This window comes from Cheilinus undulatus, linkage group 10 (genome assembly GCF_018320785.1).
Source record: "Cheilinus undulatus linkage group 10, ASM1832078v1, whole genome shotgun sequence".
Taxonomy (NCBI): Eukaryota; Metazoa; Chordata; class Actinopteri; order Labriformes; family Labridae; genus Cheilinus; species Cheilinus undulatus.
In genome coordinates, this window is record NC_054874.1 from 48,724,554 (window position 1) to 48,746,363 (window position 21,810).

The following is a 21,810-nucleotide window of genomic DNA, read 5'->3' on the forward strand; positions in this document are numbered from 1 at the left end:
CAAACAAGTTATGCAAATTCATAAAATTGACAAAAAAAGATTATGAAAATTTTCCACAAAATTTCCATTGAAACTTTTCAAAAAAATTTTACATTTCCAAAATTTCAATGAAAATACTTCCAAACAATCAAGTCCCATAAAATTTCCATGAAAATTCTTTGGAAATGTAAAAGCAAATTACCCAACATGTTATGGGAATTAAATGGAAACTCCAGTGACTGGTATTCTAAATTCTAACAGCAGAAATGATGAAAATGTTGTAGAAAAGCAGAGATTTAACGTCCTCACACGTACATGCAGGGTCTCAGAGGTTAGTGATTGTTTTAGGGCTTTTATTGGATCGTACAGCTGAAGGAGGCGGGATGTTTGTGGAGAGGTCGGATGAAGACGTGTCAGGGTCAGGGTTCAAATTTCCAACCAGCTCTAACCTCTGTATTCAGGCTACTCCTCTACCATCGGAGCTAAACTGGCTCCCAGTTGTCCCAGTTTTAATAGAACTGGTTAATAATGAACTGTCTGACTCCGCTGTGGGACAGTGACCACGGCGTCCACTCAGCAGCTTCGTTTCCTTCCCTCCTCTTAATCTCAGGGTTCATTCTGACTCAGCAGGTGAAACTTGCAGCTCCACTTTCCTGCTCCCACATCCTGTTTGACATTTTTTAACTCCCTCTGGTTTTTATTCTCCGTGTTATTTTGAGATTTTGGCTTCCCTGATGGAGACTTGACTGCTTTTTCTTCAGTCTTTATTCTGTTTGGTTGTCGTCGCTTTTCTGGATAAAATGTTGGACTTGATGGGTGGACTTGTTGACACCTGGACTTCTTATAAATATCACATATTAGTGGACCCTTTAACACAGTGGTTCCTATTCATATTTCTTTTTTATTTTTTGTACATTTCTCACACTTAAATGTCTCAGATCATTAAACTGTTTTTAAATATTGGACAAAGACAATCGGAGTAAATACAAAAGTCTATTTTAAATAATGAATTTGTTTATTAACCCTACTGTTTGGCAAAAATGGGGGGAAAATGACCCCAACATCCCCAGCTTCACCAACATTCCATCCTCTACCTATGATGACAATGTCTTTAAAGCTTTTAAAACATTCCATTCTCGCCTCTAAAAATGTCAAGCTTATAAAACATTCCATCCATCCCTTTAAGAGTCTTTAGATGTGGTTCTGGGTTCTTCTGGGACCTCCTGGATGAGTCCTCCATGCACTCTTGGAGTCACGTTGGTAGGCCGGCCACTCCTGGGAAGGTTCACCACTGTTCACAGTTTTCTCCATTTGTGGGTAATGGCTCTCAGTGTGGTTGGCTGGAGTCCCAAAGTCTTAGAAATATCTTTGTAACCCTTTCAGACTAATTTCTCCTCTCTTCTTCTGTAGATGGTTCCATGATGTGTTGGAGATCTTACAGGTTCTATCTAAGGGGTTTCTGGATCCAGCAGGTCTGGCAGTAATCAGGCTAAACACTAAAATAAGAGAGAAAACCAAGCGGTAGGGTCTGGGTGTTGGTATCTTTGAATGTGTTACTGAGGACCAGCAGATAAGCAAGCCCTTTCTGTCTCATAATCAGTCAATGGATCAACCGATATCAGACCAGCGATCAGAAACGGAGACGTTTATTGATCAGCGAGGAGCTTCAGGAGTCGTTTTCACCTCGACCACGGACGGCGCCTACTTCCTGTCAAAACCAGAGACCATTAACTGTGACTCATCCTAATGTGTGTGTGTGAGAGAGAGGATGCTGGGTAATCTCATTACCTGGGTGGTCTCTGCTCTGTGAGGGGTGGCTATTATATTATAACGATAACACACACAAACACAGAGATAGAGCATCCTCCATGACCACCCTCTGAACCCGCCTCTGTATTACAGTCCAGGATTATGATGCATTAGTGATCTTTATCCACCCATTGAGCATCGATATGAGCCGGACTACAGCTGGCTAGACTCTGGGGGGAGTGGGGGTGATGTGACCCCATTCAAGGCTTGTCAAAACTCATTATTTGTCCCAATAATCCTCAAGAGTTTGGTGTCAATACAACTGTTTTACTGCTCCTGATCGAGTCTGAGCCTCGACGATCTGGATCATAAATCTCAGACTACAGTGATGTGTTTCATGAACGAGCTCTAACTAGAACAGCAGAGTTATTAGCTAAATAGTACATCAGCCTTACCTTTTAAAGCATGTTTATGACAACATGAGGGAGAAAAGCTGTTAAAGAGGCACTGCTAGCCTCTTAGCTTGTGGCTAATCCACCTTGATTCATTCTTATCAGCAGCACTGAAGTTTTATTGTTAATAGAGTACAGACGTCAGAACAGTCGCTCATATCTGAATGTCCAGATGTCAGCAGCGTCTCTGAGTATTCCTCCTCCCTATTTTCTTATCATGTCTAGTGATTTAAAGTTTTAAATATTCCTCTCCTGCAGAAACACTTCCACAACAGTAATGAGGCATCGCTCTGACTCAGAGCCAGTGCTCTGTTTTCACTCCTGTCTTTACAATGATCTGGAGTCTCTCCGCCTGCAGGACGTCCGTCTCTAAGCTCAGCCTTCAGAGGGACAGAAGCAGCTGCTGCTGGTCTTCTCCACATCTCCGTCTTCAGTAGCTTCATTTTCCTTCTTGTGACATCTGGTCACTTACAGCTGCTGTGACGTGTCATCCAGATGTTTCCTGCTGCTCTGCTCAGCGTGTCATTGATCTAAATATTGATGTAAAACAGTGAGAGCCTGAGCCGCCAAACAGAGAACATCTGCATGAGAGAGGAACTGCTCTGGTTCTTTAGAGAGCACTTCTCTGTTTTATTTTAGCTTCTTATAACAGCTTATTATGGCAGATTTAGAGGCTCTGTGTAAGCTCTGCCACCATTATACACAAAAGTCTGAGCCCCTGATAAACCCAGAGAATGGCCCCTGATAAACCAGGAAAATGGCCCCTGATAAACCCAGAGACTGGCCCCTGATTAACCAGGAAAATGGCCCCTGATAAACCCAGAGAATGGCCCCTGATAAACCCAGAGAATGGCCCCTGATAAACCCAGAGAATGGCCCCTGATAAACCCAGAGAATGGCCCCTGATAAACCCAGAGAATGGCCCCTGATAAACCCAGAGAATGACCCCTGTTAAACCCAGAGAATGGCCCCTGATAAACCCAGAGAATGGCCCCTGATAAACCCAAAGAATGGCCCCTGATAAACCCAGAGAATGGCCCCTGATAAACCCACAGAATGGCCCCTGATAAACCCAGAGAATGGCCCCTGATAAACCCAGAGAATGTCATTGACAGCTGACCCTTTGCCGGCTCTCTGATTGGTTCCACTTTTCAGACTCAGTAAAGTAGTTCCAGGTCTGCACTTATACCATAAATGTTGAAATGTCCCTTTAAATCATGCTGGTTTTGCAGTGAGTTCCCTGTTTAACAGAGTTAGAGCTGCAGATAGGAGATTATTTCATCAGCACAGATAAATAACTGGGCAGGAGCATCATTAAAAACCCATCAGCCAGCTCGGTGAGTGCACCTTCACAAACTGCCTTCAGTTATCAGCCAAACAGATGTGACTATTGTGCTCCATTAATGAGGGTTTAGGGGAATAATTACCGTCCAATCAGATTGCTCCTCTGTCTTTTTATTTCCCATCAATTAAAGTTCAGCAGGGAGGTGCAACAACAACACGACACCGGCTGTAAATTAATGCAAACACACTAATATCCCAACAACCATGATCCACATGAACTGAATGTCATCTGTGAATGATCCTGCTCCTCAGAGGATGAACCCCTACTGGGGGAACAAGACAAGGGGACCCTTTTTCTCTATTAAAGCCCTAGTTGTGACAGTTTGATCCAATAGGAACACTGAGCAAATGACAGTAAACTGTCTCTATATGCCGATGACTTAGTGATTTATATTACAGACCCAGATAAGTCTGGGCCTCCCTGATCTCCAGTATTAGAGGAATAAAGGACGAAATCAGGACACAGCCTTCTCTAGGAGAAGACTGGAGTAATGCCCCAAAACCCTGGTACATTTCAACCAGGTAGACCAGTATAGTTCAGTCCAGTATGGTTAAGTCCAGTTTGGTTCAGTTTAGTTCAGTCCAGTTTGTTCAGACCAGTATGGCTCAGTCCAATTTGGTCCAGTCCAGTTTGGTTCAGTTTAGTTCAGTCCAGTTTGGTTCAGTCCAGTTTAGTTCAGTCCAGTTTGGTTCAGTCCAGTTTGATTTTGTCCAGTTTGGTCCAGTCCAGTTTGCTTAAGTTCAATTTGGCTCAGTCCAGTTTGGTTCAGTCCAGTTTGGTCCAGTCCAATTTGGTTCAGTCCAGTTTGGTCCAGTCCAGTTTGGTCCAGTCCAGTTCAGTTTTAGTCCAGTTTGGTCCAGTCCAGTCTGATTCAGTCCAGTTTGGTCCAGTCCAGTTTGGGTTAGTCCAATTTGGCTCAGTCCAGTTTGGTTCAGTCCAGTTTAGTTCAGTCCAGTTTGATTCAGTCCAGTTTGATTCAGTCCAGTTAGGTCCAGTCCAGTTTGGCTTAGTCCAGTTTGGTCCAGTCCAGCTTTTGTATGATCCTGTTTGTATTTCCATGGCTGATGTCCATCCAGTCTCACAGAGTTCTGGATTATTCGTAAATAAACATTTTAAATTAAATAAATAAATAAATTAGCTGAATGCTTTGCTATCAACCACCTGCAGTGATTTGAACTTTTTTTTTTTTTTTTTTTTTTTTTTGTGGTGCTAAGGTTTGGTGTCTTCTTTTTTTTTGCGTTGTTGATTTTTGTTGTCAACATTTTTGTGTTTTTAGTTTTGTTGTCACCTGTGTGTGCGGCCTTTTTTTAGTCTCAAGGTTTTTTGGGTTGCCCAGTTTTGTTTTTGTTTTGCTGATTGTTGCGTATTTGCTGGTTTCTGATATTGCCCGTTTTTATGTTATTTTTTGTTGTCACTATCATTTTGTGTTGCTAACTTTTTGGTGTTGCCTTTTTCATTTCTAATTGTTGTTTTCACCATTTTTAGTCATGCATTTCTGTTGTCACCTCTTCTGTGTTGCTGTTTTTGTGTTTTCCAGTTTTGTTTTCACCAGATTTGTTTTGTTACTTTTTGTTGGCAACATTTCTATGTTGCTAATTGCTGTTGTAACTATTTCTGTGTCGATCATTTTTGGTGTTGCAAAGTTTTATTTTCTCTTTTCATGTGTTGCAAAGATTTGGTGCTGCCTTTTTTGGTGTTTCTAATTTTTTGTTGTTTCCATGATTTTGTTGCCTCTTTTGTTTCAGAGTTTTTGTCACTTTTTCTGTTGCAAATTTTTGTTTTCAACCTTTTGTCTTCACAGTTTCAGTGCTGCCATCTTCTTTTTGTGTTGCTGAGATTTGGCGTTACCAATATTTTTTATGTTGCTAAGATTTTTGTTTGTAACCTGTAAGTTGTCTCGCTGAGTTTTACGGTTGCCATTTGTTGTTGCTGATTTTATGTTTTTGGCAATTTTTCTCCCAGATTTTTATTCCCATTATTTTTTGTTGCTAGTTTTTGTTTGTTTTTGTTTTGGTGTTGTCATTCACTTCTTGTGTTGCTGAGATGAAATGGTTCCACTTTTTTGTTGTCAACTTTTTTGTGTCACCTTTTGGTTATGTTGCCTTTTTTGTTGCTGGTTGTTGTTGCCAACACTTTTGCCTGTTGCATATTTTGGGTTTTACAGTTTTTTTTGGCTGACTGCTGGTGTATCCACAGTTTATTTGCTGTTTTTGTGTGTTGATGATTTAATTTCTTTAATATATATTTAAAAAATGTGAATAACTAAATATAAAATACAACATTTAGTGAATTTCTGTGCAGTGAAACTCTGAAGATCCCTGGGTTATTTTGAAATACTGTTTCTGGCCCGTCAGACTGATGTGTCCGTGCCGTCGCTTACTCTCTGTAGCTCCTCGCCATCAGACGGCGGTCGGTCACATTAGCGTCAGCGGCTGAATGGAGTGAATGGAGGCGTCTGCGTGTGGGCCTCACATGGATTACAGCAGATTTACCTTCACACAGCATTAACTCAGCGGGATGATGGAGGGATGATGGATGATGTTTGCTGCAGCAGATGAAGGATTTAGCTTTTTATTTTCATGTTTTTACTCAGATTACGGCATCTTTTTTCTGCACCTGTTGATCAGGGAGAGCTGGTACAGTCGGTGCCGTCAAATTTCTCTGTGCTCTAATCCTGTGAAGCTTCAATCTCTCTCTGCTGTCTGACACTTACTGTCGATGAGGAGGTTTAAATATGGCGTCAAACATCCATCAGATAAATCAGATCAAGTATGAGACGGCATTAGGGTCCATCTTTACTTTCTGCAGAGATCGATCAGAAATGCGTGGCACCTTAGACAGTTTTAGATTTATTTACAAATGCATATAAAACACTGACTCTAACATAGAGGCTGTCTCAAAGTTACTGATAACCTGGTTATTGTCAGTCCGGTTTGATCTTAATGGATGTTTGTGAGTGATTCAATGACCTCTGCTGCTCACTGTGGGATATTTAGGAGTATTTACTGTGTTTCAGCAGAAAACTCAACCTTGTGTTTCACAACGTCTGCCGTCACTAACCTCCTGGTCCTTCTCTCTCCGTCTACAGGAGATGTGGTGGATATCTACCAGAGGGAGTTCCTGGCGTTGAGGGAGCGCCTTCACTCAGCTGAGCAGGAGAACCTGCGGCGCTCCAAAGAGCTGAACCTGGTCCTTGAAGAGATCAAGAGGGCCATCGCTGAGAAACAGGCCCTGAGAGACATAAACCGAACCTGGAGCAGCCTCTCAGGTCAGAGAAGACCCCGTTAATGTGGTTTAACCTGGACTAACCTGTTTCAGTCTGGACTAACCTGGACTAATCTGGTTTAACCTGCACTAAACTGATTTAACCTGGACTGATCTTGTTTAATCTTGATTAGTCTGGTTTAACCTAAACTAATCTGGTTTAACCTGGGCTAACCTGAACTAATCTGGTTTAACCTGGACTAATCTGGACTAACCTGGACTAATCTAGTTTAACCTGGACTAACCTGGACTGATCTGGACTAACCTGGACTAACCTGGACTAATCTGGGCTAACCTGGACTAACCTGGACTAATCTGGTTTAACCTGGACTAACCTGGACTGATCTGGTTTAACCTGGACTAATCTGGACTGACCGGTTTAACCTAGACTAACCTGGCTTTCTATGGATTTATCTGGTTTAACCTAGACTACCTGGTTGAACCTATACTAATTTTATGGGTTTTACCTGGACTTATTCGGTTTAACCTAGACTAATCCACTTTGACATAGACTGAATGACTTAACAGGCACTATTCTGCTTTAATCTGGACTAATTTTACTCAAACTGGACTAATGTGATTTAACCTGGACTTATTTGGTTTAACCATGACATATGTGGTTTAAATTTGACTTAATCAGTTTAACCTGGACTAATTTCATTCAACCTTGACTAATCTTGTTTAACCTGGACTGATCTGGTTTAACCTTTACTTATTCGGTTTAACCATAACTAATCTGGTTTTACCTGGACTTAATCAGTTTAACCTGGACTAATTTTATTCAGCCTTGACTGATCTTGTTTAACCATAACTAATCTGGTTTAATCTTGACTTATCCAGTTTAACCTTGACTGATCTGGTTTAACCTGGACTGATCTGGCTTAACCTGGACTGATCTGGTTTAACCTGGACTGATCCGGTTTAACCTGGACTGATCCGGTTTAACTTGGACTGATCCGGTTTAACCTGGACTGATCCGGTTTAACCTGGTAAATCTAGTCTAGTGTGATTAGGATGGCAGTGATACCAGAACTATTGAACTTTGGTTTAATACTTCAGCTTCTCTGTTATTTTTTTTTTTACAGGTGATAAGCTTACGTATGAGTCATATCCTGTCTGACCTGGTCTCACCTGGTCTGATGTGGTCTGACGTGGTCTAACCTAACCTTGTGTCTGGTTTCAGAGGAGACGAGGTTGAAGTTGTGGAACGTGAGCAGCAGTAAAAACGTGCTGCAGCTTCCCTCCATCTTCCATCACCTTCCTCACCTGCTGAACCGTGAGGACAGCCTGCTGCCCGCCGTACACCTGGGACAGGGACGCACCGGAGGTAAAAACAAACATACACTCTGTGGGCTAAAGACTACATTAATATAAGATGATATCTATTTACTCATAGTACACAAACACAAACCAACACTCCTGGAGGCCTGGGGGTGTCTCTCTGGTCCTACTGCCCAGCCACAGTGCACCTCCCCCGGGGAACGAGCTCACTGAGCCCCCCCCATATTCCCGCATCCCCGGAGAGTAAAACAAACAGCTACTACCAAGCAAGCTTCTGCAAGGTCACTGAGTGTTTGTGTGAGCGCGTCGGCTCTAATTTATTTATAAAGCATTTTTTCTGCTTAGTAAACCATTTCCTCCTGACAGCCTGCTTTACACACAGAGGGCATAAAAACAGATAAAACCAGCGAGAACAAACACATCACTGAGATATCAGCCTGTGTGCTGCAGTCAAATGTATTTATGATGCACTTTGACTAAAACAGGTTAGACAGAGAGAGCTTTATGGTGGAGGAGAGATAACAACAAAGAGGAAACCTATACATGTTTATCCATGGGAGGATGAATCTGATTTATAAGTTTAAAGTTCTGAGAGGAAACAGGCTCAGCACAAAGTGGTTTTACCTGGGGCGAGAGAGACGATGGTCTAAGCAGAGAGGGAGAGAGAGGTGAGAAAATGTATGGATTAAAGGCTGCAGGGGGCGCCGAGGCTGCCAAGAACGAAGACAGTGGAGGAAATCTGAATGCCTCTCTGAATTCATCAGGGCTGCCCAGAGAATGACCCTGATAAACCCAGAGAATAGGCCCTGATAAACCCAGAGAATGACCCTGATAAACCCAGAGAATGGACCCTGATAAACCCAGAGAATGACCCTGATAAACCCAGAGAATGGGCCCCTGATAAACCCAGAGAATGACCCTGATAAACCCAGAGAATAGGCCCTGATAAACCCGGAGAATGACCCTGATAAACCCAGAGAATGGACCCTGATAAACCCAGAGAATGACCCTGATAAACCCAGAGAATGGGCCCTGATAAACCCAGAGAATGACCCTGATAAACCCAGAGAATGGACCCTGATAAACCCAGAGAATGACCCTGATAAACCCAGAGAATGGGCCCCTGATAAACCCAGAGAATGTCCCTGATAAACCCAGAGAATGGACCCTGATAAACCCAGAGAATGACCCTGATAAACCCAGAGAATGACCCTGATAAACCCAGAGAATGGGCCCCTGATAAACCCAGAGAATGGACCCTGATAACCCAGAGAATGGGCCCCTGATAAACCCAGAGAATGGGCCCCTGATAAACCCAGAGAATGGACCCCTGATAAACCCAGAGAATGGGCCCCTGATAAACCCAGAGAATGGACCCTGATAAATCCAGAGAATAGGCCCTGATAAACCCAGAGAATGGACCCTAATAAACCCAAAGAATGACCCTGATAAACCCAGAGAATGACCCTGATAAACCCAGAGAATGGACCCTGATAAACCCAGAGAATGGGCCCCTGATAAACCCAGAGAATGGACCCTGATAAACCCAGAGAATGGACCCTGATAAACCCAGAGAACGGACCCTGATAAACCCAGAGAATGGACCCTGATAAACCCAGAGAATGGACCCTGATAAACCCAGAGAATGGACCCTGATAAACCCAGAGAATGGGCCCCTGATAAACCCAGAGAATGGACCCCTGATAAACCCAGAGAATGGACCCTGATAAACCCAGAGAATGGACCCTGATAAACCCAGAGAATGGGCCCCTGATAAACCCAGAGAATGGACCCCTGATAAACCCAGAGAATGGACCCCTGATAAACCCAGAGAATGGACCCTGATAAACCCAGAGAATGGACCCTGATAAACCCAGAGAAGGGCCCCTGATAAACCCAGAGAATGGGCCCCTGATAAACCCAGAGAATAGACCCTGATAAACCCAGAGAATGGACCCTGATAAACCCAGAGAATGGGCCCTGATAAACCCAGAGAATGGGCCCCTGATAAACCCAGAGAATGGACCCTGATAAACCCAGAGAATGGACCCCTGATAAACCCAGAAAAAGGCCCCTAATAAAACCAGATAATGGCCCCAGCTAAACCCAGACAATGGCCCCTGATAAACCCAGAGAATGGGCCCCTGATAAACCCAGAGAATGGGCCCTGATAAACCCAGAGAATGGGCCCCTGATAAACCCAGAGAATGGACCCTGATAAACCCACAGTATGGGCCCCTGATAAACCCAGAGAATGGGCCCTGATAAACCCAGAGAATGGGCCCCTGATAAACCCAGAGAATGGACCCTGATAAACCTGGAGAATGACCCCTGATAAACCCAGAGAATGGGCCCCTGATAAACCCACAGTATGGGCCCCTGATAAACCCAGAGAATGGGCCCTGATAAACCCAGAGAATGGGCCCCTGATAAACCCAGAGAATGGACCCTGATAAACCTAGAGAATGGCCCCTGATAAACCCAGAGAATGGGCCCTGATAAACCCAGAGAATGGGCCCCTGATAAACCCAGAGAATGGCCCCTGATAAACCCAGAGAATGGGCCCCTGATACACCCAGAGAATAGGCCCCTGATGAACTCCCCAGTTGTGATTTATTGTTCCACTTCTACACCAATGTTTGCTGCTTTTTACTCATTTTAGTACCTTTTGCCTATTTTCTCCCATGTTTGCCAATTCTCTTTTCCTTTTTTTTTTTTACCATTTTTACCCATTTTGCTGCTGGGACCTGCATAAAACCACCAGAGAACCTACATTTTCAAAGGGGGAGGATTTTTTTAACATTTTGGGGAGTTTTAAGGCATATTATTGCCCCCAAATGAGCTGTTTATCTTTCCAAAAGAAGATAAATATGATGTCCCTCAGTTTCGGGGTTCCTCACACCATGGTTGGTGCTCAGGCCCTGATATTGCTCTCTGAAAGGTGAATGAATGAGAGATAGTTGACCTCCTCTCTAGATCTTCCCTCACACGGTCCGCGTCAATGTTTTCCGTCTGTTGTCTTCTTTTGACGATAAACAAAAGCACATCTGTTGTTGTTACGCTTTGAGCGCCGTCATCATTCTTCTTCTGCTGTTGTTTTCTCTGCAGCTTCTCCTCCATCTGCTCCTTCTTTAAATGTTAAATTCACCTAAAATCTCCTCTGTTTGTGTTTGTCCAGTCTCCATAGTGATGGGGGTCCCCAGTGTGAAGCGGGAGGTCCACTCCTACCTGACCGACACGCTCACCTCTCTGATGTCGGAACTCAGCGCTGCCGAGAAGGAAGACTGCGTCATCGTGGTTCTGATTGCTGAGGTCAGTGATTGTGTGTCTTAATGTGTGTGTTTCAGTGTGTGGATAATTGTCTGTCAGGGCTAGTGTGTTGATGCCTTCTAAAGGTCAGTGGTTTAGCTAATGAACCTCAGCAAACACAGTGATAATGTTGTTAGCTTCTGTGCTAACGCTAACCTCAGACTGCTGCAGGCATCGAGGATGGATGCGTTAAATAAAGCTGTGAGGTTTCTGTGTTTGTCTGATTCTGCAGTCTCAGTGATGAAGACGCTCTCTGAGCTGTTTGTGCTGCAGAGTCTGATCTTCCTCTGATACTTTCACCTCCTGAACCTCGTTTTCTTCAACTTTTTCATATGAAATCAAATGTGCAGATCTGAACCACCGACACGTCAGCGCTTTTCTTCAATCTGACTGCTTGTCTCTACCTCTCAGCTCAAAGCCCGTTGGTTCCTGTGAGAACTTAAAACATGTCACAAATATACAGTATGCTGCTACACTGATGGACCACACAGATTTTAGGTCTACTCAGTCAGAGATACCTTGATTGATCAGCAGTTGATTCTTTTCAGCTGTTTTGGATGAAATTTAGGATTGAAGTATCAGAAGTGATGGTTGAGTCACTGATCTGATCACCTGGTTTGTGAGCAGAGTAACAGGACATTATTTCAGATTATTTCACCGTAATTCAATTCTAGAACTCAAGAAACACATCGACAACTCAACTCAAACGTGCAGGAAGGAGCAGGATTATGGAGTCATTATTGTTGCAAAACTCAAGAATGCATTTTAACATTTTGAGATCATGACTTATTGTTGAAATTATGAAAAGTGGTTAAAAAGTGGAAAAATGGTGGAAACAGTGGCAAAAATTGGTTAAGAGCGGTAAAAATGTTGAAAAATAGATAGAGTAGTAACAAGTGCCAAAATTAGTTAAAGGGATAAAAGGCTAAAATGGTCATAATATGTGAAAACAGTGGTGAAAAGACGTTAAAAAGTGGCAAAAATGGGTTAAAAGCATAGACTGTAGAAAGAATTGGACAAGGCCTGTGTGACGTCAGCCGTCTGCTTACAATAGGCGGACTCAAACAGCTCTTTAAGCCAATCCACAGAGGCGTCCATATTGAAATCGCGGCCTTAACCAGACTTTGGATCAACCTAACAGCCCGCCCACTGAACTCTACTTCCTTTCAGCTAGCTAGCTAGCTAGCATTCTGGTTTACATAAACGTAGCCTCCTCCTGTCCAGCTATCTGTCAATCAAATGAGACACGCCAATCAGCGTGAAGTGAGGTTTATCCTAGATATAATCCAATAGATCGTGGTACAAAAAAATTCACCCCCCGTACAGTGGGAGCACAATAAGACACTAGCTAATGAGACACGTGTGGTATTTTGAACCAGGCTGTAAACCAGTTTATTTCTAGTGTCAAAACCGGCTGTTTAACAGGTTTCTAGATGGGACTTCTGTGTTTCTGCGGCCAGCCTCAAGTGGGCACTCGTGGTATTTTTTGCACTTCCACATTGGCTTCATTTTTTCAGGACCTGAGGTTGCCGCTTGGTTAAAAGTGGCAAAATGTTGCATAAATTTGCAGAAACAGCAATGATGAACTGTTTAAGAGTGGCACGAATCAACAATTTCATCAGAACCCAATAATAGTTTAATACCATATTCAGCTCCAAATTGCACCAATAGTACCAATGCTACTAATCTAACACACAAGACTGGAGATTATCAATAAATTTGTCAGGGGCCATTCTCTGGGTTTACAGAGGCTTATTCTCTGGTTTGTTCAACGGACAAGGCTAACGTGATTGGTTCATCCTCTACCTGTTTTTTATTAATCGTTTTTTCATTAAACCAATAGTAGAAATGTGTGTTGGTTTGTTTTTTGTTTTTTTAGATTTATTTTCGGACTTTTTATGCCTTCAATTATAGAGGAGGACAGTGGATAGAGTCAGAAACAGGGATGAAAGAGTTGGGATAGACATGCAGGAAATGACCACAGGCCGGATTCGAACCTGGGCCACCTGTGAACATTGGGCGCACCTTAAACCACTAAGCCATCGAACACTCGGTAGAAATGTGTTTTGAGTTTGCAGAGAAAGTTTTGACCACAACGAGGAAAATCATCGTCAGCTTCACAAAGAAGCAGCATCACTCTGGAGTTTTGCAACAGTAATGACTCAGTACAGGATGTTGTTTGCATCACAGTGGTGCTGTGAGTGTCTTCTTCTTCCTCCACCCAATAAGCAGTCAGCAACGTTTTACCATTTCATCCTATTAAGATGCACAGGTTAACACTTAAGTTTGCTACAGACAGATGCAGTGCAGAGACAGACTCCTCTGTGCTGCAGGAGCGGGAGATCCTATCAAACCTTCTCATTTCATAGAGCTGTTTAGTTACATGAGATTTGATCAGAGTTAACACCAGAAATGTTCCCAACTATTGCATGGAGATTAAAATTTCTGTTCTGATCTTAAATAATTGTTTAAACACAAAATTTGGTTGCATAATCCTCCCCTGTTCTCAGCCTAAATCTGCTCATAAATGATGCCAGTGTTAGCTCCATATTTCAGCTTCATATTTGGACACACATCTTCCCTCTGGAGCTGCAGCGAAGGCTCTGCAGGAGTCTCAATGTTGATCACAGTTACATAGTAAAAGAACTGAACCAGTGCATCCAAGTCAAACAGAAACCGGGGCCAGATCTGATCCAGACTTCACAGCCAAATGTGTTTGCATTGGTCCGTAGCGTGGCTTGATCCAGACTCAGCATGCTGCCGAGAACAACGTGTCAATTTAAGAGATTTACGCTGCACACGTGTTACATACAGTACAGGGATACTTCACTGTGGAGCATGCAGAGCCTCCTCTATGCTGCTGTGCATTGAATCACAGACTCTGACTCTCACCGTTTATCAGAAATATTCAAGTCTGAGATGACTGTAATGAGATGGAGAGAGCAATTCAGAGCACAATGAGGATTTAAACAACACAAAGAGTCTACACACAAGCTTTAAATTTTGCTCAAGCTTTATGTGATTGGACTGTAGAGTTCAAAGGTCAGGGTCATGGCGCTCATCAGATCCCTCGCTCATAACAGCAAAATGTCAAGAACGCTCTGAGGGATTTTCTTCAAACTTTGCTCATTTGTTCATTCTCACTGAAGGATGAGCTGATTGGATTTTGTAGGTCAAAGGTCAAAGGTAAAGGTCATTAGGCCTTTTGTTCAACCATTGCTTCTGACCACAGAAACCAGCCCAGCTCAGCCCTCCTATTCCAGTTTAATCATAGTTGATGTTTCAGTGTAAAAACTCTGCATGTTACTCCTTTAATATTTTCATATGTAAAGGATTTGAAGACTTTGAGAACCCGAAGCTCTCAGACTGATTTCCAGCCTCTGTTGCTCTAAATAAATGGTATTTTTTCATGTATTTTTCATGAGTTTACAGACATGATACTCTAAACTCCTCAGCTGATCTCAGACCTGCTCAGGTCAGATGAATCGTGCGTCGTGGATCTGCTGCGTTACGTCACCAGCTTCTCCGTCATGTAAAATTCATGTTAAACATCTCTGCACTCTCAGAGCTTTAAGTGCTCTCGCTGCTCATCGTCTGTGCCAGAAACAAACCCTGCAGAGACCCCGAGTCCGTCCCAGAGTCCGAAGACATCCAACATGTCGCCAAGAAACAGGAACAGAGCTGTTTGGACGAGGAAATGAAATCCAAACTGATAAAACCAAAAACCAAAAGAGTGTTTTAAATATTCTATCAGCCTGGAGGAAATGAGAAAAATGTTAAATGACAAAAGAGTGCATGAATGAGAACAAACTACCTACCTACCTGCATACCTACCAACATACATACCTACCTACCTACCAATATACATACCTACAAACAAACCTACCTAGTTACCTACCTACCTACCAACATACATATCTACCTACCTACCAATATACATACCTACAAACAAACCTACCTAGTTACCTACCTACCTACCACCCCCACCACCCACCCACCCACCAACACCACCCACACCACCCACCCACCAACATACACCTACCCACCTGCACCCACCCTGCCCACCTGCCTGCCACACCTGCCTACCTGCCTGCCTGCCCCACCCATGCATGCCAACATGCACCTGCCTGCCTGCCTGCCAGCATGCCTGCCTGCCTGCCTGCCTGCCTGCCTGCCCAGCATGCCTGCCTGCCTGCCTGCCTGCCACCAACATGCCTGCCTGCCTGCCTGCCTGCCTGCCAGCCAACCTGCCTGCCTGCCTGCCTGCCTGCCACATGCCTGCCTGCCTGCCTGCCTGCCTGCCAGCACCTGCCTGCCTGCCTGCCTGCCTGCCCACCTGCCTGCCTGCCTGCCTGCCTGCCTGTGCCTGCCAGCATGCCTGCCTGCCTGCCTGCCAGTATGCATGCCTGCAAACATGCCTGCCTGTCACCTGCCTGCCTGCCTGCCTGCCTGCCTCCCCTGCCAACATGCCTGCCTGCCTGCCTGCCAGTATACATGCCTGCACCTGCCTGCCTGCACCATCTGCCTACCTGCCTGCCTGCCTGCCTGCCTACCCACCAACATGCCTGCCTGCCTGCCTGCCTGCCTGCCACATATGCATGCCTGCACCCTGCCTGCACCTGCCTACCTGCCACCCACCAACATGCCTGCCTGCATGCGTGTCTGCCTGCCTGCCTGTCTGCCTGCCTGCCTGCCACATGCCTGCCTGCACATCTGCCTGCCTGCCTGCCTGCCTGCCACCAACATGCCTGCCTGCCTGCCTGCCTGCCTGCCACCAGTACATGCCTGCAAACATGCCTGCCTACCAACATGCCTGCCTGCCTGCCTGCCTGCCAACATACATACCACCAACATACATACCCCTGCCACCTGCCTGCCACCTGCCACCCTGCCACCTGCCTACCTGCACCTGCCTGCCTGCCTGCCTGCACTGCCTGCCAAGCTACCTACATACATATCTACCTACCTACCTACCAACATACATACCTACAAACATTCCTACTTACCTACTAACATACATACCTACCTACCTACCTACCTACCTACCAACCTACCTACCTACCAACATACATACCTACCTATCTACCTACCTACCTACCTTCCTACCTTGCTATGTGCGAGGATATTAATACGAGTTGTTTTGAAACATTAAAATAGTCAGCAGATATACCTCAGTGTCCAGCTTAAATGTAGTGTATGTGAGGTAAACACTGAAATAATATATATTCATATTTTTGGTTTTAATGGGAGTAATTTGGACATTTTAGGGTCCTATAAAATCTTCTTTTTTTTTTTTTTACCAAATCCATTTTTTTTTTTTCATGGCACTCAGATGTATTGATGTTCCCCTGTGAAAACACAAACAGCAACAATGGGTGAAAAACCTGAAGATGTTTGCAGAATCTGGCCGAAGTTAGCAGCGCTAGCACTAGCGGCCTTCTGTCCTCTTTGCAGATTAGGCCACATTTCTGTGCTGAATGTTGTTTTTCAATGCTGTGGTTATGTGAGTATAAGCTGACAGCCCACAGACAAGTTTATGCCCACTTTTAGCTTTCTGTAAGATGCTATCAATGCTATCAGTTATTTGATGTTTACATTTAAGTAAAAGAGGATTACAGCAGCAGGGCAGTAGCCAGTTACCTGTGGTTAGAGCATTTGACCTGGGATGTGGTCCTGAACTGATACATCACACTGTAGGTTTATAGAGTCATAATTCTGGTTTTGTCTACCCAAAGAATGGATGTTTATTCTGTTAGCTGGACAATCGCCTGCATCCTGACTATAATCTCTCTAAAGCTTCATCACAGACCTGCACTTTCATGACTGCAGGGCAGCCTCCACATCATACATGACACATGACCTGCTGCTATTAAAGATTCACCCCAGACTTCTCTGTAAAGGCCAAATACTCCAGCTGAATGCTGCTATTGACCCAAAGACAGAACCAAACAGTCAGTCAGAGAGCAGCAGCTCTCTGTGGGCTCTTTGTTGCTCTCTGGCTTTAGCCTCCAACAAAGTGACCAAGTCCTGCAGCTTCACTCCTCATCATATGAACCTTTCAAAGACATGTCACTGCTGCGTTTTAGGCCGCCACTACTCCTCAGAGCTGCTTCAGGAGCATAGATGAAGACGTGTCACATCCACAGTATTCAGTGATCAGATCATAAACTCTGCAGGCTCAGAGAGCGACCGTCCTACAGTAAATATTAGCGGTTTGAAGTGAGAATCCTCCTCTAAGCTGCGTCTGCTCCTCGTTAACTCTGAGATCCACACTAAGACCCGCCCAGCTGGCACCTCCAGGTCGCCAAAACAAACCACAAACCGTCTGCAGGGACCCGCCGCGCTGTAGCTCCGCTCGCCTGCTGGAAGCATGTGACCGCGCAGCGACCTTCACAGCCAGATGATGGAGTCCCACAGGGAGCACATCTGGGCTCTGATTGGCCCAGCTTGAGGCTGAGCGATGATGTCATAGATTGCTCAAGTTGTTGTTGATGTTATAGTCGGAGTAAATGTGTGTGCGTGTTTGGGTTTGTTGCAGAAAAACAAAAATATTCAGATGATGTCAGTCTGCAGCGTGTGATTCTTTACATGTGTGTCAGTGTGTTTTGTTCTGTATGTGTGTGGGTGTGTGTTTGTGTGTGTGTGTGTGTGTAGACCCTAATGAAGACGGATGAGAAGACCCTCCCTCCTCTCAAACACTGAAAACATGCTCCATGTAGCATCTGCTGCATGTTTGTCAGGAAACAAGAAACTAATCTGTACTCAGGAGAAGAATCTGCCCTCACATCCAACAAAATATGAACCAAACTCTTTTACCCAGACTATATCATTTAAACCCTCTTTTAAGCCGTTTAGATCAATGAAAACAAGAACTGTGGACACTGCTGCTGAAGAGAGTAAGCAGCAGTGTCCACCATCCGCCATTTTTGCCAAATAGTCCGTCAGAGTCTTTGATGGAACTAGTTTTCCTGCTGCTCACTAGTTCCAGATGTGCTCTAGAGCTGCTTCATTTATGTGAATGACAGGAGCTGGCTCCCATTTGAGAGACGGTTCCCTTTTTTTTTTTCAATTGTTTTTTTTTTTTTTTTTTAGACAAGATAAAAGTCAAGCTGGTACCAAATGAAGAACCATTTATGAGCCCAAATACCTGCTCCTTTAACTGAGCTGAGATAAATAACCCAGATTTCTTAAAAAGACCCACAATCCCCATCACTCTGAGTGAGGCTGGATGTAAATAAAGACATGCAGACATGTTGACCATGAGGCAGTTCCTCATCACTTTAAGGTTTCTGTATTTGGGGTTTTGCAAAATGGACTTTGATTTTTCACATCTGCACAAGCAAACCAGGCAGGGCAAAAGAGGGATTGCCTTATTTTGAAGAACTTCTTCAAATATTCCTGGCGTGAAAACATCCACAAACGACCTCCTAGTCATGTGACTGATCAGGACTGCTGCAGCTTTCTCCTAAACTCTTGAATGTGTTTCTGATGTTGTTTTTCTCTGTGTTTTTGTCGTCAGGCCGACCAGCAGTACGCCAGCAGTGTAGCAGACAACCTGAAGCGCCTGTAAGTACACCTGCATGATGGGATGCCGTTTCTATGGCAACAGAGCCAAGAGGGGATTCTCCTCTTACTGTGTGTGTGTGTGGTGTGTTTGATGTCGGCTCGTACACGGCAGGGTTTGATCAGCACCGTGTGTGAACAGCTGGTTTTGTGTGAGTGTGTGAGTCTTTGTTCACAGTCAGAGCGCTGCAGGATTAATGCAATACACACCTATTTACAACTACACACAACCACACACACACAATACACAACTACACACAAAAACACAACCACATAGAGACTGAAGGACGGGCCGTATCAGCAGGAACCTTTCTGTTAAACTCAGAGATCAAACCTGATGGTCCCTACCTTCACATCCTTCTTCACCTCCTTGTTTCCTTTCCTTTATCATCATGTACTTTCCCTCTTGTGGCTCTTTCTTTTTCCCCTTCATTCCTTTTCTTTCTTCACTCTCTACTTATCCCCTTTACAACAACTCTTTGCAGTAAGGCAAACAACAAAAAGGAATCATTGCGCAATGAAGAATGGCTATCTAACTGCTAGTTACCTCCGCCAAGGAGGTTATGTGATCTGGTGGGTTTGTTAGTTAGTTATTAATTTGTTTGTTAGCAGCATAACTCAAAAAGTTGTGGACAGATTTTGATGAAATTTTCGGGAAATGTCAGAAATGACATAAGGAAGAACTAATTCGATTTTGGAGTGATCCAGATCACTGTCTGGATCCAGGAATTTTTTAAAAGGCTTCTTTACTATTGGGAGATAGGGCTAATGGTGGAGGTCTGTGCTGTTACCATTTTACACCAGGAGATGGCAGACATGAGTAACTTCAATCCCAGCAGCATTTGTGGGTGTGTTTCTATTCAAAGTTTTGGAGTTTATAGAGTTTGAATGACGCACGCCCAGTCGAGGAGACGAGTCGGAGCGTAACAGAGAGAAAGACAGCGAATTGTAGCGAGAATACTCACAATGCTGGGAGGAATAGAAGAATATTCACCCTCTGCTATGACCTCCAGTCATCCGGTGAGACCATGGGTGAGACTGTCAGTGCATCTGTTGGCACCAACAGGCAATGCTTCCACCATGACAGTCCACCCGTAGTGAAGACAATGCTTTGCCTCACTGTGTTTCCACCCCACCGAAGAGGGAGTAATTGGTGAATGCCGTGGTGGGGGGCACATGGGGATAGATCCAGGAATTTTTTTAAAGGATTCACTATTGGGAGATAGGGCTAATGGTAGAGGTCTGCGCTCTCCGAGTGCTTTTCTAGTTAACATTGTCTTTAGGCCTTTTCCATAAAGCCCTCCGACTCATATACAGGCCTGCCAACAGAATACCCCGGGCCCCTGATAAGCTCAGAGGATGGGCCCCTGATTAACCCAGTGAACTGGTCCCTTCCCAGTTGTAGTTTATTGATGATATCCAGCCATGTGTGTTGGATCAGTACCAGTCTGAAACAGAAGAGCTGCATGCTTCATTCCCATGTGTGACTGAAACGGGAATATTGGATATAAACTGTTGTTTCCTAAAAGCTTTAATGACAAGAGAAATTCTTCAGTTTGTATCAACATCTAAATGTAAAGTTTAAGTAGATCTGTCTTTCTAAGGAGATCTGTTGTTAGATAATATCACTGACCAGAGTCCTAAATGGAAGGAAACTAATACATTTTTATTTGTGTTTCAGTTTTCCTGCAGAGATCCAGTCGGGTCTGTTGGAGGTCGTCTCTCCATCCGTCCACTTCTACCCCGACTTCTCCAGACTGAGAGAGTCCTTCGGGGACCCAAAGGAGAGAGTCAGGTGTGTGTGTGGAGAACAAGCTCTTGGTTTATTTAACACCTCAACAGGATGACTCAGACTTTTTGGAACAACCTTCCAGCGTGTATTTGTGTGGCTCCAGAACAGGAAACTGCCCTGTCAACATAAGAGCATAAAGTCTGTTTTAATAACGTCACTCCATGAATCAGCAGAATTATTTTTCTCTCGGTGCCTGTTTGGAAATCAAATTAGTATTTTCTCCTCACGCTTTATTTTCTTTTACTGGAAACTGAAAATCATGACATCAGATAATTATTTTAAGAGAGAAGGAAACGACATCTAAAAAATAGAAATAAAGCCATCCAAACCTATGATCATAAACCTACCTGGCCCTATGTGACAAAAGCATCTTCCCTCATTGTTAAATCATCAATTAACCACATTTTTTAAAAAGCCGCGGTCAGTTTGACTATCCCCACCCAGGCCCGATCACTGTCAGACCTGTTGAATGAATAAACCCCTTAACTAGAACCTGTCTAAAAAGTACAGAGACATTTCTAAGGCTTTGGGACTCCAGCCAACCAGGCTGAGGGCCATTATCCACAAATGGAGAAAACTGTGAACAGTGGTGAACCTTCCCAGGAGTGGCCGACCTACCAACATGACTCCAAGAGAGCATGGATGACTCATCCAGGAGGTCCCAGAAGAACCCAGAACAACATCTAAAGACCTGCAGGCCTCACTGACTCAGTTAAGGTCAGAGTTCATGATTCAACAATCAGAAAGAGACGGGGGAACAATGGCATCATGGGAGAGTTCCAAGGCCAAAACCACCGCTGACCAAAAAGAACACAAAGGCTCGTCTCACATTTGACTAAAAACATCCTGATGATCCCAAAGACTTCTGGGAGAATATTCTGAGGACTGACCAGACAGGAGGGGAACTTTCTGGAACCCTAACCCTCACTCCTCTACAGCTCCACCCACTTTTACTAAAGTTACCAACTATGGCGCTATTCATTAAAAATGGAGGAAAAAAGCCTCAACATTGAACATTCCATCATCTGCCTTTGATGATGTCATCCTTTGAAGCCTTTTATGTTTTTTTAAAAGAT

General features: G+C 44.1%; 1 protein-coding gene across 1 annotated transcript in view; it reads left to right on the top strand.

Moving 5' to 3' along the window:
- mgat4b (alpha-1,3-mannosyl-glycoprotein 4-beta-N-acetylglucosaminyltransferase B) overlaps positions 1-21,810 on the top strand; it is a 133,744-nt gene that overhangs the window by 48,822 nt on the left and 63,112 nt on the right. The window contains exons 2-6 of the mRNA XM_041796865.1: positions 6,614-6,793; positions 7,973-8,116; positions 11,249-11,382; positions 18,899-18,945; positions 20,624-20,737. Coding sequence (XP_041652799.1) covers positions 6,614-6,793; positions 7,973-8,116; positions 11,249-11,382; positions 18,899-18,945; positions 20,624-20,737 — 619 coding nt within the window. The remainder of the gene's footprint in view (positions 1-6,613; positions 6,794-7,972; positions 8,117-11,248; positions 11,383-18,898; positions 18,946-20,623; positions 20,738-21,810) is intronic.